The sequence below is a fragment of the Bacillus rossius genome, chromosome 14 (genome assembly GCF_032445375.1).
Source record: "Bacillus rossius redtenbacheri isolate Brsri chromosome 14, Brsri_v3, whole genome shotgun sequence".
Taxonomy (NCBI): Eukaryota; Metazoa; Arthropoda; class Insecta; order Phasmatodea; family Bacillidae; genus Bacillus; species Bacillus rossius.
This window is the reverse complement of record NC_086341.1, coordinates 1,576,586-1,601,465: the sequence shown is the minus strand read 5'-3', so window position 1 is coordinate 1,601,465 and position 24,880 is coordinate 1,576,586. Positions and strand designations below refer to the sequence as shown.

General features: G+C 41.2%; 1 protein-coding gene across 5 annotated transcripts in view; it reads right to left on the bottom strand.

The window, feature by feature from the left end:
- Positions 1-24,880, bottom strand: part of LOC134538960 (PAN2-PAN3 deadenylation complex catalytic subunit PAN2) — a 51,704-nt gene that overhangs the window by 13,869 nt on the left and 12,955 nt on the right. For all 5 annotated transcript variants that reach the window (XR_010076237.1, XR_010076235.1, XR_010076236.1 and 2 more), the window contains exons 9-18: positions 14,871-15,113; positions 13,567-13,812; positions 11,725-11,926; positions 11,231-11,422; positions 10,531-10,700; positions 8,928-9,081; positions 6,255-6,394; positions 5,476-5,657; positions 3,859-4,076; positions 1,691-1,820 (exon numbers count right to left, since the gene is read on the bottom strand). Coding sequence is in view for 2 of the 5 variants with exons in the window: in XM_063380593.1 (XP_063236663.1) it covers positions 1,691-1,820; positions 3,859-4,076; positions 5,476-5,657; positions 6,255-6,394; positions 8,928-9,081; positions 10,531-10,700; positions 11,231-11,422; positions 11,725-11,926; positions 13,567-13,812; positions 14,871-15,113 (1,877 nt within the window). In the remaining 3 variants the exon portion in view is untranslated. The remainder of the gene's footprint in view (positions 1-1,690; positions 1,821-3,858; positions 4,077-5,475; positions 5,658-6,254; positions 6,395-8,927; positions 9,082-10,530; positions 10,701-11,230; positions 11,423-11,724; positions 11,927-13,566; positions 13,813-14,870; positions 15,114-24,880) is intronic.

Below are 24,880 nucleotides of genomic sequence, written 5' to 3'. Positions count from 1 at the left end.
CGAGCCATTCAGGGCGCGTTTGAATACGCACTGAAGTACTGTGATTGGTGTGCTGACAGTAGACATGAACCTGGAAGAAACTCGACCAATCACGAAACACATCAGACGACGTTACAGTGTTTCAACTATCAGCTAGTCTCGTGATATTTTCGCGAAAAATACATGCCCCTACTTATAGATGATGCACTTTTACAATAAAAACCAATATGCAAGTACGTCTTCGAAAAATGCACCAATGTCGCAATATGAAAATGAGTTACTAATAACAGTTGTACAATCAAAAAAAGAGTGAAATAAATTTTTCCAATCTACATAGTACATATATTTTTGTAAAAACTTCATGCAGAATACATTAAATTTTTTGAATATGAGCTGTTTGTGATCTGAGTTATGTTTTGATTAAAAATGCTGATTGATTTAACGACAGTAGTTGCATTTCGGTGCGTTTACTCGCAAATGAGTCGCCCCTTCGTATCGGTCGCACCCTTAATTTTGGTCAAAAAAAAATCTTTTTCACGGCAAGAATCTCCCTCGAACATGAGTTGCGACACAAATCTGCCTCCGGTAGTCTACAAGAGAAGTCTTTACGGTCCGTATCTCAGCTTATTGCTTAGTAAGAAACACTTTGGACACAGTTGCGTCACGTGATGTTTGAGCGCGACGCGAGTTCACGGACATTTGATGGCCCAAACTCCGTCCACACACGTAACCAACAACCTTCTCTCTCTCTCTCTCTCTCTCTCTCTCTCTCTCTCTCTCTCTCTCTGTCTGGTTTATTTTCCCCCCTCTCGCCGAGCAGAACGCCACGTCACTTACCGGCGTGGCCAGGTAGCCGCCCGAAAGGCGGAGACGAGACTTAACAGCACAGTTCAGGACGCCTACACACTCTGCTGTGCTATTTCAATTAAACAATTTATGTTTACTCATGAAATATTTATTAAAATCAAACACAGGCTAGTTATTTAAGCACAGTCAACCACAATAGTGCAATTTTATTTATTTATTTTTTTCCAAAATGGAAAATTTGCTTATAGGCCACAGTAAACTTTACTAAACAAAAAATCAGCATAAAATCTGGTACCCATACGCGGGTAAATACTGTATTAAATTACATTTCAGTGTTATATTATGGTGTACAGAAATGCTTTACAGTATTACAGTGTTATTTCTGTTTTATCGCAATTCACCATATAATCTTTTCCTTACTAAAATAGCATATTTTAGTCCCTAAATTAATGTTTTAATAGGGAAATATCATTGTACAATAAATAAAATAATATGTATCAAAGAACATGAAGAGTTGTATCTATCACCTCAGGATGATAGAGCAAAAAAAGATGCAGTTTTATTTTTTCGTGTCTTACGTTTGCTTCCTTCCCAATGATGATTCATATGACAAAGACAAATTAAAAAAAAATATAGTAATCTTTAATAAGGGGGTTAAGACGATATAGAACTAGAAGCCAGTAAAAAAAAAAGTGCAGAAAAAATATTAAATTGAAGAATCTCAAGAACATTAGCCCATTTAAAAATGTTGGTTGTTCACATTTTTTTGTAATGTTCTCATAAACTTATATTTGAATATTTTAAGCAGGAAATTCGATCCCACATTTTGAAAGCAGGGGTACTCCTCCAATGCTACCACCTGGAGCAAACAGAACAACGAGCCCTGGCGGCGTGGCTGACCTACCCTCGCACGCAGGTGATCCGTGCCACGGACATGTGGCACGGCTTTATGGTCGACATCTTCCCGTCGCTCCTCAGCTCCGCCTCCTCCTGGTTCAAGGTCACGAACTCTGCATCCATCGCCACCAGGTCACCTGCCAGTACCAACCCGACCATGTCGCGCAACATCCAGGGGCGTAGCCAGGGGGAGGGGGGGGTTGTTTAGGGGTTCAAACCCCCCCCCCCCCCCTTAGCACCAAATCTTTGATTTAATTTCTTATTCATCACTCAAATAAATTTCATTTTAAAAATTAATAAAATTTTTACCATTGCAATATTTAAATTTAAGTACCGAAAACTGCTAAAAAAAAAGACTATTTTATATTAAAATCCAAATTTTCCCGGGGAAGGACCCCCGGACCCCCCGCTTTAATACGGGGGTGGGGGGGGGGGGCATGCTTCGTAACACCCCCCCATACACAAATACTGGCTACGCCACTGGCAACATCGCTACATGACCCAGTAACAGGAGGGTCGGGTGTCATGTTTTAAAAGATGGTAAACTGGCACTTATTTTCTAAGACCGAAGAGTGTACCAAACTTATATTTTCATGAATAAATGCTGGTAATAATCCTCAAAGTTTTAATGGATGCAACTTATTATCGACAGAGATTATCAAATAGGAAGTAAAAATATTAAGAACCAATATACAAAAAGGTTGACAAATTCAAAGCACCAAAATTTGTAAATCTAAAAAAATGTACTAAAATTAATCATTTTGAGACGTGTCTTTTTTTTTAAAGTGAAATTTTGTACTCGGAATCATTTTATGATTGACGGCATCCCCAATTTGCCAAACTTACGCACCTATGTAGTTAATTTTTAAAAGTTGAAGCTCATCTGAAATGTATAGATGATTTGTGTTTTGAGACACTTAGAACTAAAATATAAGTGCATTATTTAATAGATTGCAACTTGGATGCGATTAACATGAAAATGTTCACGAAAAAAAGAAGCTCTCTTGGTTTAGCATATAAATAGCTTCCCATTAACAGCAATGAATTGGAGTTTAAAAAAAAAAAAAATTTATTATAATGTTTCCAAACTTTTCAAATTTAACAAAGTGTTGCTTATGTACTTGTTAAGAGATCGTCGTGGCCTGTAAAACCGTTCAGTACGCCAAAATTATCAACTTAACCGAAAACATCCACGGGTTGTGCGCAGGGGTGGAGATACGTTAGATATGCCCTCTTCCCCACCATATAAAATTACAGTAGAGTCCCGCTAATCCGAACCCCGCTAATCCGAAAATCTGCCTAATCCGAACAGGGCTAGGACGAAAAAAGAAATATTTTTATAACAATTATGAACCTTGAAAAGCAAAGAAAAACAAGTACTTTTTTCAAGTAATTTCTTACGTTTATTAATATGTACATTAGAAAATTATGATTTATCTATTTCTCCTTCAACTAAAAAGAAAAAAAATTTGATTACGTACATAGTACTTAAAAATTTACGTGTTTATACTATGCAAAATATGCTAACTAATAAAGGTGTGTTTTGTGTCTGATCTTTAATATTTGACACATCAGATGTTAAATAGCCCACGCCTCATAAAGACCATAAAATGGGCATTATGTAAGAAAATTCCGCCTGATCCGAATTTTCGCTAATCCAAACAGGGTTCGGTCCCAATTAGTTCGGATTAGCGGGACTCTACTGTATGTGTGGAGTCTTGAAATTTGCAGTAGATCACTCCGCGCAGTCACGCTAGGTAAGATTTCCTCTCCTGAGAGCGGGAACTGCTGGATCGCTGTCCCCGGGGGGCTCCGGGTAATCCGGGGGCTCGGGGGAACTCCGGGGGACTCCGGGGGCTCAGGGGGACTCCGGGGGACTCCGGAGGACTCCGGGGGACTCAGGGGGACTCCGGGGGACTCCAGGGGACTCCGGGGGACTCCGGGGGGCTCAGGAGGACTCCGGGGGGCTCCGGGAGACTCCGAGGGGCTCCGAGGGGCTCAAGGGGACTCCGGGGGACTCAGGGGGACTCCAGGGGACTCCGGGGGGCTCCTAGGGACTCAAGGGGACTCCGGGGGACTCCGGGGGGCTCCGAGGGACTCAAGGGGACTCCGGGGGACTCCGGGGGACTCCGGGGGACTCAGAGGGACTCCGGGCGGGGCGGAGCGGACACGCACCCTTGCCAGGCATCTCGCCCGGCGCGAGCGGCGTGAAGGTGACGGCGCCCGCCCTGTTCCGCGCCAGGCACACGTCCTCGCAGAACACGTCCTCGCTGAGCGGGCTGCGCGGCGCGGAGGGCTCCGGCGGCAGGGCGCGGTCCACCCAGTACAGCACGCACGGCACCTTCCACTCCAGGTTGAACCAGGCCGCCTCCTGGGCCGGGATCGGCACGATGCTGCCACACACAGCACACATGCCGGTCCCAGCTCCGACCGCCCACGCCCCCGCCAGGTGACCAGTCGGCGTTTGTTTCACGCACGCTCTTTATTCAAAATTTACTGTTAAAATCGGGAAGTCCCAAAAACTTTTCCAGTTCACAGCGCATTCAGTTTTAGTGTTCTGTCTCGGTCTAGTTGAAATACGTAGGGTAGATGCAGTGGCGGATCCAAGGGTTGGGGCACCAGGGGAAAATTGCCCCCCCCCCCCCCCCCCCCCCCCCGAAAAACCAAGTAGTCTGTTACATTAATATTGCCGACAAAAATGATGATGTTTCTGAAACCAATAAAATATTTTAATATAATTAATGAATTTCTTGTAGAATCATAAAATCCGGCAGTTGGATGTTATGTGGTAGTGTGAGTAGATTAAATACAAATTTAGTAATTTTAAGACATTTTTTTCTCTGGCTATATTCTGAAATCCTAGACTGCCCCCCCTCCGAGGTGAACCTCTGGATCCGCCACTGGGTAGATGCAATGATGCTAGATTAATAGTGCATGCAAAGACACGGATTTCAGCGCACCCCCTTCCCCCTCCCCACCCCGGATCCTCGCGCCCTAAGGCTGCAGCCTAATTAGCCTGAGGGTTGATCAGGCCCTGCCCGGTCCGTGCCACGCCCACGACCGAGCACGGCTGCGACCGATCACTCACATCGAACATCACACAGCAAGTGTAAAGCTGACGCAAGCTAAATAACCGTTTCGTAAGATCAAAGAAACAAGCATTTAAAATTTAAAAAAAAAAGTCTTAGTGAAAGTCATGCTTTTATATGAAAATATAAAACAATTCACAATTAATTTAAAATTAGTTGAAAAAATTTTCAATGGTCTTGCCGGTCCAGTATACAAGATATAATGTTTCATATTCATTATGGTTTCATAATTTAATAATCTTCTTATATTCAAGATATTAAAAATATTTGTACAATTTTTATTTGTGTAAAAATCTCTTACAACTACTTATTTGATGAGTTCACCAAAAGATAAGTATTGTGTAATTAAGTCAAATATCAAACAGATATTTTTAATATTAGAAAATAGGGCTTTTTATATGTACTTATGAAAGTAACTATCATTAAGAGGTAACCTTAAATAAAACTTTTGATTATTGACTCAATTTTTTCAAATATATTCTCGCAATTTATATGTTCATTTTTTTAGTTTTATTTTAAGAAAAGCAGTATTGACAAACCCTGTCCGGTAGCATTTGATGAAAATAGAAATTGGCAGCTGTATACTACTAGTACTAACTGAAACAACACGAACTAACATGAAATGTTTAAGCATTAAATATTTGTGATTTGAGCAAGGTTGTGAGTCGTAGCGCAGTCGACATGTCGGGGTGCCAGAGCATACCTGAAGTCATTGAAGATGTGCCACTGTCCCTCGGGCGGGCAGGCGGGATCCTGGCCGGGCTCGGGCGACGATCGTATCAGCCCCACCAGGTTCCTGCGCTCCCCGTTCAAGGGGTCGTTCACGAAGCACACCACCGCAGACAGGTCATACGTCACTGACTGCTCAAACTGCTCCACCGAGTCCTGCCGCACACACGACCATGTTAACCTTTGTGTCTCCAAGCAGCAGGTGTCTTACAACAGTAAGTCTAGCTAAGCTCATATAAAGGCAATATTTACGCTTTATAGAAAGTAAATATTTAATTTCACGTAATATTTAATTAGTTTCTTTATATTTCATTTCTCATGTTTATGTGGACTCTGTGATCAACCCAGACTGTAAATTTCTTTCGTTATTGTTTCTCTATGTATTACTCTACGTTCATTTTTTTTTTAAATATTATCAAAGTTAGTATCTATAGCAGTAGCATTTTGAATAAACGATTAATTCAAAGATGAACACGTCATAAATGGTCAGTAATTTTATCATCATTTTTTTTTTTTTTTAAACAAACGAAAGAAAATTGTTTATTAGTGAGAGAAAAAAAATATATTCTTTGAGAACGAACGGAGACTTGATCGAGACAGCAGCTAAAACGCAACACATTTTTAAATTGATATATAATTTAGTACGTTTATTTATGTTGCAGTAAACAAATCCAAATGTCTCACTAGATCTTGATGGAATGTGTTAAGGAGTGTGAAGGCACGGAGTGAAGGGCGGGAGCGGGAGGGACTCACCGGCGCGGGCGTGCCGGCGCGCGAGGGGGGAACGTCCTCAGCGTGCAGGTTGCCGTCCGTGCGCAGCGCCAGCCGCAGGTGCAGGGGCAGCCAGGAGTGCGTGTGGTAGAGGTGGCTCGCTCCGGGCACGGCCGTCGCCTCTGCGGGAACAACACCACGGCGCGCTGCACTCGCCTGTCCCGGCCCGCTGCCGACTCTCCTTCCTCCGCGCCGAGGGAACGTCAAGTCAAACCAGGGTCGTAGCCGAGGGAGGAGGGGGGGTTTCAGGGTTTCAAACAACCACACCCCACCCCCACCCCTTAGCACCAAATCTTTAATTCAATTTCTTATTCATCACTCAAAACAAATTTCATATTTAAATTAATAAAAAATTTTTTACCATTACAATATTCAAATTTAAGTATACCGAAAACTGCTAAAAATAGCACTATTTTACAAATTTTCCCAGGGACGACGACGACCCCCGGACCCCCCCCCCCCCCCCCCGTTTTAAAATGAGGGGGGGGGCATGCTTCTTAACACCCCCCCCCCCCCCCCCCCACATTTCACATATCCTGGCTACGCCACTGATTCAAATTTTTTTAAAATGTTCGCAAAGTCCAATCAAATTCTGAACATTGTTATCAGAAAAGTTGTGTTACGCTTACTTTATAAAAAAAAACTTGATTTAAGTAAAAAAATAATAATAATATTTTAACACTTGTAATTTTTGATGTGATTAAGCGATTACTAGAGACCGGATAAATTCGCGGATTCATTTCGCGATATGCTAGAATGCAAATAATTGTATTTTTATGCAACTTCTGCCATTGGTTCGCTGTTAACCTGGAGGACTGTGGGCCAATTATATACCCTCAGTCAAAGCAGTATCGAATCACGAGTCTCCCAATTGAGACGCCTCACAAGTCAGCAGCCAATGAACAGGCGACGTTTGCCCGAGTGTGCACAGGATCGTGGAGTCTAGCCTGGAGGTCATTGAACCCGCGAATTTTTCCAGTCCCTAGCGATTATGTTCTATAGATAACACCATTCAATACAAATATTAAACTAAAAATGCATGATATTAATATTGAGCATTAATAAAAGCAAACCTGAGTGACACATTTTTATATTCTTAAGTAACATAAAAAAATACAAAAAAAAAACTAAATATTTACAAGAGCAAAATCTTATGCTTCCATGTTTTAAAGCTTCGCAACAAATGCCTGGCTTCACATCAGACGCAAAGCTTTGCATCACAACCGAAACTTCAAATAACACGAATAGCAAATTTCCTGGCTGAGTCAAATTGAACAGTAAAAAATGCTTCAATTGATTCGCTTGGTCGAAGCTTCACACAGGCCTGGTCCAGGCAGTGGAAAACATGGTCAAGTATCGGCAAGTCACTGGTTTTATACCCCTCCTAGTGAACCTAATGTTTCCCCGTCAGTATGAAATTCCAAAAGCCTATCACAAATATATTTACTTGAAGACATTCCCCAAAGTGTGCCACAAAATCTGTGTTGGATCTCGCTGGGAATCCAAAAAACCAAACCGAACTACCGTTGGAGGGAGGTGGTGTTTTGACCACAACACCATTACACCTTTACAAACAAGAAAGACATAAGCAAGCTACAGAGGGAAGTTGAAATACAAGTTATCCTCTAGAACCTAGATGTGTGATGATTCATTTCAAAAAAAGATTTTTACTGAAACTGCTGAACTAGAATATTATTACTTCAAATCACTTTGATTCCAATAAATTTCTATAACATATCAATAAAACCAGTATTGTTAGAATTAAGATTTTTATTTGTATTAATATCATATGTATAATTGTTAAATTCTAAAATAATATATCATGGAAAGGAAATACCGATAATTTATTGCCTTGTTATGTAGCACATTGTTATTATTAAGAGCAGTAAACATTTCCTTGAATTCGTGTTTTAGGTTTTAACACACACACACGCATGCACGGATTAGCACATATGTTTATTGTAAGGAAAATATTTTTATTTTAATGTTTATCTTTGAGTTTTGATATTCCTTAACATTCAAGTCTTGGTTTGCAAATGTCAGTAAAAATTTTTCATGTACTGTAAGTTCTCTAATGACCTCTGTACATTCACAAGGCATCACTACGAATCACTTCTTAGCAACATCCATGTACATTCGATACCAGGTTTGAAACTTCCTTTGATGAAGATAATGTTATTGTACGTTTCAAAATAATAGGTAAAAAAATTTTTTGTGATTTTATAACAGTCCCCCATAGTGAGATGTGTGAGCAGGGGCATTGACGGGGGGGAGGGGTGTTTAGGGGTTCAACCCCCCCCCCCCCCTTAGCACCAAATCTAATTAATTTCTTATTCATCACTCAAACAAATTTCATATTAAAATTAATAAAAAATTTTACCATTACAATATTTAAATATAAGTACCGAAAACCGCTAAAATAGCACTATTTTACACCATAAAATCCTAATTTTCCACGGGGAGAACCCCCGAACACCACCCGCTTTAATTCGGGGGGTGGGAGGGGGGTTGCATGCTTCTTAACACCCCCCATACACAAATCCTGGCTACGCCACTGTATGTGAGTCAACTCTCATGTCACAAAGAAATGTATCGCAAATGTTTGTGGTCGGAAGAGGTGGGCAGCTAGCGGCAGGGGAAGAGAGCGCGCGTCACCTGAGCTCCTGCCGTGGCTGAAGCGGCAGCCGTGCCGCGAGCAGTTGGCCCCGTAGCGGCACGGCCGGCCCCGGGAGCCGGCCCCCGCTCCGGGGGACTTCTCCAGGGCCTTCCGCACCAGCAGGTCCATCTGCGTCTGCCAGAACGCCTTGTCCTGCCGACAAGCCCCAACCGGGGGTCAGGCCCCCTCCCTCCCTGCCCGCTCCAGTGAGCTGGTGCGACGACCATTTCATACGCAAGGCAGACATCAAATCAAATCAACGCTACAATTTTTCGCAAAGTCGAATAAAACTGTGCAATTTTCTCAGCGAGGCTGTACTAAGGATAATTTATAAAAAAATAAATAATAATAATAATAATGTAATTTGTGTAGTAAAAAAATATACATAATTGGCTACTGGTAAGTGTTAGATCAAACAATTTTTTTTTTTTTTTTTTTTTGTGATATAACTCAAAACCAAAGCTGGACTCTAAATGATCCGTTGCATTCGTCCATCAGCCACAAAATCTACAGCTTCGCCGTGCCGTTGAAAGCTTAAACCCTGTGACGTCGCACCGGTGCTGGAGTGTCGCATCACGACTCCGCAGCAGCGTACAGTGGTGGGCCGTGACAGGCAACGTCATCGAAGGTCCCGGGTCGCTGAAGCAAGTGCTTAAACCTTCGCTCAGTTCCTCGCAGCGAAGGAAGGGCACACAGTTTTTTTTTTCAATTATAATAAGAACACCACATTCCAGCCAATTGATATTAATGCACGTTTGTCATTTTTGAAACCACTCTAAAACAGTACCCAAAAATTAGCTCTTTCATTGCAATAACTATTTTTGATAAATCTTTTTAAAAAATGTAAATGGTGTTGTAAACAATTCAATTTGTGTGTAAGAGATTTAGTTTTCACTTTATACTGTAAGTTTTAATAAATGAACTGATTATTTTACACATATTTACAAATAATTTTAATGAAAAAAAAATTAATATACATATATAGGAAGCTGAGTAACCGAGAAATTTAGATTGACTTTCTTCAAAATTATACCTACATCAATGATTAATATATTTAACTAATAATCTGCGATTATGATTTAAAAATTTTAAAAATACGTACTCAATATAAGATAATTTGGATAAACAAAATTTTACTGGTGTAATAAAATGCATTTTACTATACATGGCATGAACCTTTTCTTTTCTTGGACTCCTGTGAAGTGCGTGTAAGTTAAAATTTGATTCGAAAAAATATTTTATATTCTTGAATACTTCAATACTAGATTCAAAATTGAATTCAAATGAAAAAAAAAATAAAATAAAACAGTGTTCGCAGAATAATGTTCGCAGGCTTTCACGGCCGTTGTCTGAAGTAGCTTGACTCCTGGGTTGTAGCCGTGCCCTCGGCGAATAATTCACCGACGTTTCGGTCGGACATTGCAGTCGCCATCATTCAGGGAGCAGGTAGTAGTAGGTAACTGCTCCCTGATGATGGTGACTGCAATGTCGACCGAAACGGTGGTGAATTATTTGCCGAGGACACGGCCACAACCCAGGAGCCTGGAAATCGCTGGTCCGGCACGAGCAGCGTCAAGCGTGTCGGGAGGGGTGCGTCGGTACCTTGGGGTTGTCCAGGCCGCAGTTCATGGCGAGCACGGGCGGCAGGCTCCTGACACGGCGCACCTGGCGTGTGGGCTGGTACCGGCGGCACTCCTCGCACCAGGCACGGGTGTCCTTCTCCGTGGCCAGGCTGCGCAGCACCACGTCCGAGAAGCTGTGCTCGCTCGTCCCTGCGGGCACGTCCGTCCGTCACCGCCCGTCACCACCCGTCACCACCCGTCATCACACGTCGCCACACGTCGCCACCCGTCACCACCCGTCACCACATGTCACCACCTGTCACCACCCGTCACCACCTGGCACCACCCGTCACCACACGTCAACACCCGTCACCACCCGTCAACACCCGTCACCACCCTTCACCACCCGTCACCACCCGTCACCACCCATCACCATACGTCACCACCCATCACCATACGTCACCACCCATCACCATACGTCACCACCTGTCACCACCTGTCACCACCCGTCACACTCCCACCCTCGCCCCTAGTGTAGAGACAACATTCCGTGGCTTTTGTTTTGGTCCAATCTCGTTTTCATAATACAGCATTTCAGTGTATTTATAAAAGCCGTTTACTAATACTTATTCCAACGAAATAGGGGTGAAATTTATATGCTGCTATTTGACGGTCAAATAATTTTTAATGAATTGATATAAAACAGAAATATTCAGGACAATAAAACTAACGGGCCGCACCTTGGTCGGTCTCCGGGTACACCAGGTTGCACAGCAGCTGCACGCACTGCTTGCTGACGCCCGTCGCGCACTTGGCGCACGTGTGGACCAGCGCCTGCCTGACGCCGAACAGCCGGCTCACGTCCGTCTCCTCGCTCTCCAGCTCCTCGCGCGCCTTGCGCTCCGCCTCCTTGCGCTCCGTGCCGTCCCTGCCTGGCCCACGCACAGCCAGCGAGAAACACTTCAGCTGGTACACTCTATGCTTCAAGTTGGCAGCCTAGGATACACTTGAAACCATGTTCACGGTACCACAAACAAAAATTTTTTTGAATTTTAACTGATATCTAACTTTACGGTAAAGGGCCTTGTTCTTAAATGTAATAAAATATTGGACATCGCAAACAAACAGTAACCCAGTCAGCATTGTGGAATTCACGGCATACTTGTTCTAACACAACGACATCTGCGCGAGCAGAGCTGTGGATGGCCAGAAGCAGAGAGGACGGCACGCTCACCCTCCGTCTCCGCGCCGCGCGCGTGCAGAAGCCGCGCGCCCAGCCGCGACTGTAGGTGGTCCAGGATGCTGGGGAAGTCGCGCTCGTCGTACACGAAGCCGGGCCGCCTCGCCTCGCGCCGGTGCCGTCGCTGCAGCGCCTGGCACTTACGCGCCTCCAGCAGCTCGTAGTGCAGCTGGTGCAGCACGAAGCGGTTCCAGCTCTGCGCACGGCCCACACACGGCCCCCGTCCACGCTGTTACGACTCGCTCTGAGTACTCTGGCAAGCGGCTTTGAGGCTCGCCCTGAGTCCAACACGAGGTGTCAGCAAGTTCAACACCGCCAGCGAAACAGCGACGCGGGTCGCCGAAGGCCGACTGCCGCTGCGAGAGAAAAGAGGGACAACACGGAACATCGACACGGACGCGGACGGAAGGATAAAGACGACGGCCACCGTCGAGAAGGGGCTTCTTCTGGTCACCGGCGACTGGACGGCTGGAGTCGTGACATCGGAACCGTGGAGCGCCATGGTCCTCGGCCGCCGCATTCCGTCATCGAGAACCTGCCGCGAGCGCGACCCAGCACAGCGTGGGTAAGGAACCTGCCGAGGTGTGGTAGCGAGATGACAGCTAACACTGTAACGGTACTTGCCAGTAAATCAAGTCTCTATATTGAATTGTCTTTCATTCTTAGTCGCGAGCCCCCTATCACCCTGTCTTGGAATAGTCAAGACTTGAGATCATCTATAGATGAATCATAACAACACATTGGTAGGGACCAGAAAAATTCGCGGATTCAACGACCTCTAAGATAGCCTCCATTACACCTCTGCACATCTCAAGAAAACACGCGTGTTTCATTGGGCTAAATTGTGAGGCGTCTCCACTGGGCAGCTTGTGATTCGACGCTTCTTTGGTCGATGGTCTCTCACTGGCCCAGAGAGCTCCAGTTAAACCGCGAGCCAATAGCAGAACCAGCAGAATTGTACACATGTTTGAATTTCAGCCTGTCACGAAATGAATCCGCGAATTTTATTTTTTTTTATCACCAATGTGTGATGCAATCTTTTTTTTTTCTTCATATATTCCGGTAATAAGCCGAAATTTAAGATAACACATGACATAGTGTTCACATGTTCGCACAAACACGTAACAAAATCTTTCTGACTTTTCCCTCAAATTCCTTGACTAAAATACACATTTTTATGACTGATATTTTCTGATTTACCTATTTTTAACCAACTGAAATACATACAGATTAATCGGGCCTCCACCACCCGACAGCTGGCCTACTTCCCTCTCCGCTTTCTTCATCTCTACAATTTTACTTTTTTAAGTTATGAAAAACTAAATGCAAACAATGTTCAACTAATTAACGTTATCAATTTTGTGTTTTGTCGTTTTGTCTCCTGCGCAGTCAGGGCCACAACTAGAGTCTCTGGCACTCGGGGCATGAATGGATTCATGCGCCCCCCTGCCCTCTTTTTTTGCACATACCACACCAATAAGGCGGGGGGTCCTGGGGCCCCCCCACGGAAAAATGGTGCTATTTAAGGATTTTCCATACCTACGTGTAACAGTTTCTGTGCTACGGTAACTTCCATGCATGAACCCACTATGTCCATAAAGTAGTCCGTATAATCACTAGACTTGTTCATTTTATATATATGTTGAGACGTTATATTGTAAATCAGATTGGACATTCCTGGCATGCAAGTTAAAAAAACTTTTTACCAGTTACCAGTTGTAGTATGATTTCGGCGCCCCCCGCGGCTTTGCGCCCGGGGCGTACGCCGCGCTTGCCCCCCTCCTAGTTGCGGCCCTGCCTGCGCCCGTGCTGTGTGTGTCTGCTCCTCGAGCCCACCTGGATGAGCGGCACGAGGCTGGCCCGCCGCCTGGCCCCGGGGCTCTGGTCCGACAGGATCAGGCCGAGCGCCGAGGCCTCGGGCACCGTGCGGAAGGCCCTCAGGAAGTTGCTGGACTGGCAGGGCTGGCCCCGCGAGATGCCCAGCATGTGGAACAGGAAGCCCAGCTCGCACGACAGGCAGAACTCCCGGGGGCAGAGGTGGGCCAGCAGGACGCTGCGCACCGGCTTGATGTGGTACAGCACCTGGGCACATCAGGCCGTGAAGCATCTCCGAGTAACAGGCCATTTGCCTGACGGCGGTTCGCCTGAACATGAATTCGTTATGGCGAATTGCCTAAAGTCATTTCGCCTAAAGGCGTTTTGCCTAACGGAGATTTGCCTAATGACGTTTTGCCTAACAGCGATTTGCCTAACGGCATTTTGCCTAACGGCAATTTGCCAAACGGCGATTTGCCAAACGGCGTTTTGCCAAACAGCGTTTTGCCTAGCGGCATTTTGCCAGACGGCGTTTTGCCAGACGGCTTTTGCCTGACGGCGTTTTGCCTGACTGCGTTTTGCCTGACTGCGTTTTGCCTGACCGCGATTTGCCTAACGGTGTTTTGCCTAAATGGCGTTTTGCCTAAAATTAGTCAAAACGCCTTTAGGCAAAACGACACATGCCCGCATCTCCCCGTTCACGAACACACCAAAACAATTTCCAAAAAAAAAACCAAATCTAGTTTTCCTTGTCGAGCGCGGACAATCGTCAGATCCTAAACTGCTGCGATTCAAAAATTAACTGCAAATACAGCATCTACCCAAATTTTAATGTGACCCCGAACTTTTTTGATTATGAGTTTACAGGGGTAAAAATCACAATTTAAAAAAAAATAAAAATTAAAAAATTATTTAAATTAATAAATTTATACCTAATTTACTAACACCTTTCTGAGCGCCACTTTCTGTCACTCGAGTGATTTATATGGCATTTTTTTTTGAAACAGCAAGCAATAATTATAAGAAGAAAATGGTAGCAATTATAAGGAAAAGAGTGTTAAGGCTGTAGTCCAGGGAGTAAAGAATGCTGTGACGAGCAGCCTCATCCCACTTTGTTATCTTGTCTCATCTGGCACACATGCTGACCACCCTTTCCCTCTATTTTCCCCTACATTTATTTCATTTACAGACTACTCATCATTTTTAACACTCAAGATAAACATGTTGATTTTTTTGATAGCCAATTTAATATAAAAAACGGTGCAGTATTCTTCAGATATGAAATAACCATTATGGTGTTTATGAGGGGAACTCAATGGTGTCACCTGGATCATGGCGTTGCAGTAGGAGTTGGGGAGCGTCGCCTCCAGGCCGCAGTACTCCGTCTTGTTGAAGTGCTCCATGCCGTGCTCGTCCAGCCCCGTCTTGGAGTAGCGCATGTCGACCTTGCGGTAGCGCCGGGGGATGGCCGTGAAGGCGGCGCCCTCGCCCGCCGCGCCGTGCGGGTGGGCGTCGTCGGGGAACAGCCGGGCCTTGGCGTGGCTCTGGCGGTCCAACTTGTAGGCCACCTGCGTCGCAAGCACGCCGTGCGCTCAGCTGGCCTGCCCCTTGCCTTCCCTTCCCTTACCTTCACACACCACCGCCACCTCTCCGTGTCGACAGGGTTTACTGTCGTACAGTCATGCACAGAGGCTTGGGATCGGTGTCAAACACCGTGCTGGTTACTTCATTTACCTGACTTTGCTACTAATCCTGCGAAACCTTCGGATACATCTCCTGCACTTGTGGGGTCACAAGTTTTTTCTCACCACACAGAAAAGTACTGAATGTTATTTATTTTTACTGAGCTGTAAAACACCACTCATCTGATCATAATCATGAATGCTTTGGCAACTTTTCACCACTGTTAGATAAAACTGTACGAAGCTTCGACTAAGCGAATCAATTGAAGTTCTTTTCAATATTTGTTTTATGTGATGCAAAGACGTGAAGCTTCGCGTTTCTTGCTAAGCTTTGAAATACTGAAAGCCTAAGATTCGTTCATGAAATTATTTAGTTTCTTTTTTTCTATTGTATATGTTTTGCTTAAATAAAGTTGGTTACTTAAAAAACAAAAAAAAAAAAGAGAAGGCACTCCATTTGCTTTATACTATGCATGGTTATTGTATAATTTTGATTGAATAATGTTGTAAATAGGATCCATTTGGTTAATTACTTAACCAGTTCAAACATTACAACTGTTAAACAATTTTTTTTTTTTTACTTAAATCCTTTATTTTATAAAATAAGTGTAATACAGCTTCACCAAAAACAATATTTGCTATTTAATTCAATTTTGTGAATATATTGAACCTTCAATTTGATCTTTGCTTCACATAAAAAAAACCAGTATTAGAAAATCTTTAGTACATATCTGTTAAGAAAATTCGAGACAAACAAAATGAGCAAGGAGCCTAATTGTGATGAGTTTACAGGTAAATCCCTCAAACAACATTAATGTCAAGAAAATCAAACAAGCAACATTGAGTGCGGGACAGAAGCTTGGGGCGATGCAGCCTCCGAGATCATAGTGGGCTGCAGGCTTCTTATCGTAAGTTCAAGTCACGTCCGGGTGCTGGACTCGAACCCTGACCTCACCACACGAGCGCGACACACCAGCACACGGCCACCACGAACACCAGTGGCATGGGACGCACGGCGAGACACGGAGGACAAATTGCACTGTGGACTCAAAATTGTTCTTGCCATCCTAACAAGGTTTCTTAATGTCCGGTTATTCTCTTATTCTGACAAAATTTGGCAGGCCCACTGTTAACGTACATGCGACAGTTTTAGGAGAGTGTTCAGTGGAGAAGGCAGAAAATGAGCGACGTTCTGATGAAAAAATCACTAAAAAGCTGCTGAGGATTTCTCAAAATTTAGCTAAGAACTCATCAGTTGTGGGTAATGTAATGTTGAGCCATGAAGGAATGCTGGCCAGTGGTGTGAGTGTTGGATGCCCTCGGCCCAGTATAACCACCCCCACTTGGTGCCTGATGCCTGCCGCTAAGGGGGAGGTTTGTACACATCCCCCTCCTGCAAAAAAAAAAAAAATTCACTCCCACAAACAAACAAAAAAAAGTTTGTACTGGACAGTTTTGTGTGCTAAATTTCCCCACCAATTACTCAGAATGTTTAAATAAAAGTTGTTCTGTGCAGATATCTCAGTATTGACAACAACTGAAAAACATCTTTGGCCCGATAACAACATATTGTATTGTGAAATAACTTTCCTTCTGCATTGCGAAAGAGGGACCACAAGGGTGAGCAAGTGCAATCACACTGTTGGGAGACAATATAAAATAATAGTAAAGATTTTATATGGTAATTTCAAAGCCACTTGTAATTTATGCTATTACTATCTTTATTGCATACTAATTATGTGTTATATGTTCTGTTCCACTTTTAATTATACTTTCAGTAGTTTCATATGCTGTAATTAATAACTTTTAAGTAAAATGTAATTGTATATTTTGTGGTTTTTTTTGTGAAATTGTATATTTTCGTTTTTGTTTTTTGTGAAATTGTATATTTTTTGTTTTGTTTTTGTGAAACTTTATATATTGATTTTTTTTCTATTTGTACTTAACAGTATCATACCCCAGAAATGGAGTCAAAGTATATGAAATTAATTAATTAATATATATAAAAAAATTAATGCTTCAGTTCCTTTCTGGCTCGGTCCTCTTTGAGCGTGGTCTTCTGTCATGTCGCTCTCGACAAGACTAGCTCACAACCAGACTGCACGTTCCATTGTCAGCACGCTAGGAAAACTGACACCTTTACAACTCCCTAACAAAAGCATGCGAGGTAGAACAAACTTTTTTTTTCCTAACTGAACTGTGCACCAGTTCTCTCACACTATCAGGTACAACACTTGCCACCTATACCTCCCCCCCCCCCCCCCCCCCCGGTTCCTCACATCACAATTTCTGCCGACGACACTGCATCAACACTACCTCCCAACTCTTACACCAGCTACTCTGTACTTCTCGACGACGAGGTCTCTCGAAACAGACAGACACGATGCAAGCGACGGAACTGGAGACAGGGCTCGGCCGACGCCTGCTGCTTCGCCTGGAGACCACGGGGAACTGCAATCCGGACAGGTGGACCGAGACTCAAACCCGGGTCCTCCCATGCACGATGCCTACTGGGGGGCGGCTCCAGGGAGACACTTCGCGAGAGGCTGTCGTACAAGGAGATTACGCATGTTGGAGATTGGACTTGGAATATTTACAACTTCGTGGTCTCGAACAACTGAATTTTAATAGTTTCACACAACTTTTGATGAAAGAAAAGTTTAACGCATGAATTTAAGTACTATACCCAAATATAAGTAATATACCCAAAAAAAATTAAAGAAAACAGTACAATTCAGGCTCGGGAGGGGCTTTCGCCCCCCCCTTTTGAAGCCACGCTCGAATCCTATGCCAGGATTTTATTAAATTTCAAACTTTTTTTGAGCAACACCTTTTATGTTTTGTTTCATCGCCAGCAGGCCTGTGAAAAGACTGCTTTTTTGATGTGAAGCAAATATCAAATAGAATGTTTTTAAATTCTAAAGTCTAATCGAATTGCAAATATAGTTCTCAGCGACGCTGTATCAAACCTATTGCATAAAATACGTACAGGATTAAAGTAAAAAAAAAAACTTTCACGTTTGTAATGTTTGAACTGATTAAGTGATTAACCAATTGGGTCCTATATATAAAAAAATTCAATAAAAATTGTACAATAACCATACATAGTATTAATATTGATCAATCATATGAGCAAATCGAGTGCCACCATTTGAATTTTACAAGTAACCAACTTTGTCCAAGCAAAACATTTACAACCAAAAAAAAAATTATTATTTTCACGAGCAAATCTTAGGCTTCCAATTTTTCAAAGCTCTGCAACAAATGCAAAGCTTTGCATCACTAACAAAGGTTAAAATAAAACCAATAGTAAATTTCCTGGCCAAGTCGAACTAAATATTGAAAATAGCTTCGATTGATTTATTTAGTCAAAGCTTCGCACAAGCCTATCGCCAGAACACTAAGCAGTGAGCTATACTGGTCCTAGCAAAGCTTGTATAAGAACACTGGTAAGACACAAGCTTAGACTATCACTGGCATACACTTTATGTTCTACTGATGGTAAGGCTCTGAAAATTATTTTAGGTCACCCTGTTTAACACTTTCATAACGATTCTCGTATGTGCTTTAGTCTGTAGGTTGTCACCCGTATGCTATACGTGCTGCAACTTTACTTTATCTTAAATGCACTAGTTCACATTGCATGCAACTGCAGAATATTTTGGAATGTATTTTATAATATACTAGCAGAACCGAGAAAACATTGTCCTGCCTTTACTTACCTCTATATATCAAAAATGGATGGTTTGTATGTAATCTAGAATCTATAAAGCCTTTAAAATAGTATTCAATTTTTAACTCACTCTCCAATTACTTACCACAGTCACAATCACTATTTTTGTTACCTACTGAGAATTGGGGACAGTAAAAATCACAAATTACCAATTTTCATGGCGATTGGTTGGTTCGTATAGAAGATAATGCACAGCAGTGGAATGCAGTGATGAGTTATAGCCAAATGGATAGCATAAAAACCTTCTCCGTGAAAAAACACTTGGAGGTGCCAACTTCCATGGTGATCGGCCAAAAGGTGTCAAGAGTTTATCGTCATCCATTTTTTATATATATTTTATATATATATATATAATATATTTTATATATATAATATACTTTATATATAATATATTTTATATATATAATATATTTTATATATATTTAATATGTTTTATATATAAATCAGTGAAAAGCAACATCACTCATTTTCACCATGTTGCACAGCAATGTGAAGGAATAAAAAATAATTTACTAAAAAATAATTTTTTTGAAAAATTTAAGACTATGGTGGAAAGTTTCAGTCGAGGGCATTAACCACTGCATAGTTTGCTAGTGTTAACACTTGATACTTTGATGCAATCTCAGATATGTTCCAAGATATTAATCACCAAGAATCTATAATGGAAGACAAAACATGGAACTCAACCAATCGCAGTGCTAAAAATGTTATCCCAGCGACAAACAGGGTAACTTCTTCAGGTCCGGCGCTCTCTCATCACCAGCGTCACCGGGTGTCAGGACACACGGCTCGGTGGCCGGGATCACCTCGCACCCTCCCCTCGCCCCTACCGCTTCCTTGTGGGCCGTGGTCTCCGAGACACCGCGCTCAGGCCAGCATTCCCACTCGTGACGTGCACCTCAGTTCACTGCCTTCACGATGTTCAAGTGTGCGAGACTACTTCCTTCCGTGGCCCTGGTTGGCGTTTACAAATTGTGGTACCGACAGGACCAAGACGTACAACTAAGTAAATACCTATTTATTTTAAATACATATTTTATTTAATTCAAAGGAAAATAAGCTCATTTGATTTTCAAAGTGTTTCAAACGTATTACGTTTGTTTTGACTGAGAAGTTGCATGCCCCACAGAAGAGATTAAAGCAATAATTACTAAAAATCTTTTTATATACATATATTAATTAATTTTGTTTGAACACTTAAACAACCTTAAAACTACCTGTGAGTAACCATGAGAAATTAAAGCTAGCCATTACTTCTTATCTGACTTGCAGAATGAGTTTAAATAGAGTGAAAGGTTAGTGCTACACTTACGAAATTGACTAAAAAAAATCCAAGCAGTGGGAAAGGTATAATTTAAGAGCAAGTACTTAAAAGAACCAAGAAGAGATGTAAGTAACGAGACCACAGAACCAGAAGAAATTAAAATATATACAGATTCTACTAGGTGTACTATAAAAAATATTTCTATAGTTTCTTGCAACACTTAATTAAATCCATTAACTCCACTGCTTTTGCACAAGTAAATGTTTATGGAGATCATTACTATGCGCAGGGGCGCAACAACAGGGAGGGGGCAAGGGTATTTTGCTCCCCCCCCCCATCTGAAACCTTGAAGTGGGGGCAAACGGGGAAAAATAAAGTGCTGAGTAATCAATTTTTAGATAATAAAACTGCTTAAATAGCACCATTTTCTACCTTGAAATACGGACCCCCCGCTTCAATAGGGGGGATCGATGATTCTTTATAAAAAGATATATTGCCCCCCCCCCCCCCCTTTGGAAATTTAGTTGTTGCGCCCCTGACTATGCGTAAAATTAGTGCCTGGAATTTGTGCGATATCCAACTATACTTTTTCCCAACATGCGCACACAATAAAGCTTACCCGGTCACGTTTAATTAGTCCATTTACGTGACTGCACCAATGAACCCACGACTAAACATTACAAGGTAGCTAGAAACAATTGAAAAGAGTTGCATTTAGGCCTCAGTACTTCATTTGAGTCCACTTACAGCCAACTTATAAACCAAGAAGAAAGTTTCAAAAGGAACTGAGAATAAATGTGACAAGAAGGTTTATGAATATTCACATAGCGTTTATTTGTAGCTTCACAAAATAAAAAGAAACAGTCTTACAGGAGTCTTGTTCACAGCAGATTCACACCACAGAGGATCTACGCCTTAAGGGTACAGAGTGTGACACAAAGTAGGTTCAGTCTTATAGGATAGCTCTCCATAGGTACCAGCAGGCATGAGCCACCTCGAGAACGCTTGCATGACACAGCTACAGAGGAGCGATGCCTCTTTGTCCAAGCATACAAATAGTTACATGAGTATTCAATAAGCCTTCTTTAGTCAACACACACATGCTTTTCCGATAAATGAGAAGACACCGAAGAGAACTCATTACATTGATACGTGTAGCTATAACAAAATTTTAAAAGCAAGGAGGAAAATTAGATTTCTGAACACTTTCACCTTCTTTCGACATAAAGGGAAAGTACAGTAAAAGGAGCTAAATATAAAATTTGATGCACTGAAAGAGTTTTTTTTTTTAAAAACACAGGAAAACTGACATCAAAATATGCATGCAGGAAGCAGAAAATTTTGGTTCAGCCTGGTCCTGTTCTAATCCACAACAGTGGTACGCGCTTTGGTACTCGTGTGTTCAACGCTACTTAGAACTTGCCTTCATTCCTAGTTTTAGGAACCCGATCATGTTCTCTGTATTTTTGATACGCGCTTGGTGGAGTCAGGTCGAGGCCCCTCCACCTGGCTTCAACTTCAAATACACATTTATCTCTAACGACGCTCTCCGAGACGGCTGACGAGACCGTGTGCCCCGAGAGCGACGTGGACACGTCACAAGTATAGGACAATGACTCGCTCGCGGTGGCTCGTGCCTGCTGGAAATGAATATTTCTCGGCTGCCTTCCGACACATACGGATACCGCTGACCAGTTATTCAGAAACGCCAGCCATATTCTGCCACGGTGATTAACAGCGATGATCGCTGGCTAAAACAAATAACTTAGTCGATCTGTACTAAACTGAAGCTCTGGGGACCACGAATAAGCAAAACCACTGAAGTTAATGCGGTAAAAAAGAGATACAGTAAAATCCCACTCAAGATTATTTCCTGCATAATAAGATTACAAAATAAAGCACTTGACCTATTAATACATAACAATTTCACCTTTTTAATGAGATTTATCTGTTAGTAAGTCTAAATTTCTAAGTACTTTAAGAAACTTCTTAGCACGGATTTACTATACACGTGTTTTTTGCAGGATGATATTTACATAGTTCCTGCTATCTGTATTGTTTCTTTAATGCAAAACTGCATTAAGTAAAACAACAATCCCTAGGTTTATTAAAGTTTGTTAAAATTTATCATCTCTCAAATAGCATAATTTATATTGCTATATTAACAGTAGATTCTTATGTACATTTCTGAACTAAGATGAATTATGTTTTCAGAAAGACATTATCTGTTATTTAAATGATTCCAGCATCAAGAGCTTCCAAATCACCATAGGATGCTTTAAAAGAGAGTTCAAGTTAGCTAAATTAAAAATCATTTGAATGGTTTCAGTACTTTCAGTACTAAGAGAATAGGTTTACTGGCACATAACTGCGACCCCCACCGCCATCAGCACTGGTCAACTGTCTCAGAAGGCAGCCACAAGGAGCGCAAGTCTGGCATTCAGTTTCGGTAAAGTACCAACATTGTTACGAAACAAGGCTGCCAACTCTGAGAAAATCAGTAAAACTAATGTAAAAATTTACATATCATTAAATATTTCTCCACTTACAAGGTGCGCATTTTAACAACTAACATCTACTACAAACTTAGAGCATTAACTCCATAGTTCAAATGATTAAATACATGTTTAGAAAGTTCTTCAAAGAAAATGAGAAATGCATGGTTTATAATGCTTTGATAAGAATTTTAATCTAAAAGAAACCTCAAAGCTTTAAATAATTGTAACTACTTAAATGTATAAAAAAAATTTAAAAAAAAAACTTTTTAAATTTTAAGTTGTTTCCTTTTGGTAATACTGTATTTACTCGAATATAAGACATCATTTCCATCCCTCTTTTGCTCTTCAAGCTTTTCTATAAGAAAAAGTTCAACCACAAATATAATAATACTAACTTCACTTTAAATAACATTTTGATAACTAATAACAAGTTAATGTTAACTATGGTGCAATAGTTATTTTATGTAGTTTTCTAACCAGTGTTGCATAGCAGTTGACTATACATCACTGTGTCTTGTGCCACATCCTGAATTACCATCTTGATAAATAACCTGCTCTGTTTATACAAATGTTTACGAGTTCACCTGAAAATTTTGGCAATAATTAATATTGTAAGCCGCATATCATTTTCCAATCTCTTAAACTCAAAAAAAAAAAAGTCTTAAAATTGAATATTTTGACAAGTGTAAGATGTCATCAATTGTACAACAAACCCCTTTAATTTATCTCAAAACTACACAGAAGAGATAATCTTATAATTGAGTAATTTTGATATGTACTAAAAAAAATTTTTTTGTACTGCACTAAATTTTTACATAAAATTACATTTTTCAGACTTAATATGCTAAATGTTTAGTTTTTACAGTGTGTTATATGCTTTTTATCTATAAGTAATTATTATTTTTAGTTTTTCTTATAAGGTTTACAAATCACTATTTTTTATATTTTCTATAAATACAATATGCTAAGCTCGAAAAAAAAATTTTTACACACTTAAGTATGTTAAAAAATCAAAATGAGGATTAATAAGTAAAAGTGTATAATCAGTTTTGGTCTTTGGAATTTGTAAATCACGGGACGTAACATATTTTTCTTTAAATAAAAAATCTACTTTTTCTTAAGGAGAGAAAAATAAATAAAATATTATACTATAAAGTATACAAAACATTTAACAAGAAAAGTAGGTTTGAAAAGCTTACCACTAATTGAAAAGATCAACATCAATACTTAAACTAATGAATACCACACAAAGAAGCAAGCCAGGACTAATTAGGAACTTGATAACTTCAAAAACTGCACTTAATAAAACAATACATCTCAGCAACAACATTCTACATTACATACGCCATCTCATTTTTGACTCGGCAACCCTCAAAAAAGCACAGGAAAAAAAAACACCCATCACTTATACAGGCAAGCCACACCAAGAAATTGACTCTCAACCAATAAGCAGGCAGTCATTCAGAATAAGAAACCATGAACTAACTCCGTTCCACAATTCTCACAGCTGGTAGTTTTCATGCATGGTATACTTTACAGGGGTTTCTATACAGTTTGTGCAATCCCAATGGAAGATACGAGCATCGACCAATAGCAGAGATGATTCATCATAGTACACATTTGTAAACACTTGAAACTACAGATGTTCAACTTACATTATGTATAACTATAAGCAATGAGTAACTAACATATATAGTTCTTCCCTGCATCGTTTATATAAAATTAAATACTTTTGACTCCAGTCAAATCAATTTCTACTTCCAACAATTCACATGAACAAGGTGATATTCTCATCCTGATTGGCTAATGGGGGGAATACACACATGAGCAGCTAAACTCCTTTAACAACTGGGGAAATGATAGATACTTTACCTCTTTTAACTAGTATATAACTCTAAATGACACCTAACATGGCAATCAAACTTTTAAGTATTCAACAGGAATAACTGTAAAAATAGAGAGTTAGAAACTTTATATTCCTACAAAGATTTCTTTTGCCAAAAGTATTTAAAAACCTTGAATGCAAGATTTACAAATAAATATGAAAAGACAAGAAAATAGGGTTTCAGATGTCACATGAGACTTTTGATGTTCCAACATTACTAGAACACACTTCCAACTCGGTGCATATACTAGCCTTGGATGTTCTGCGAAATTC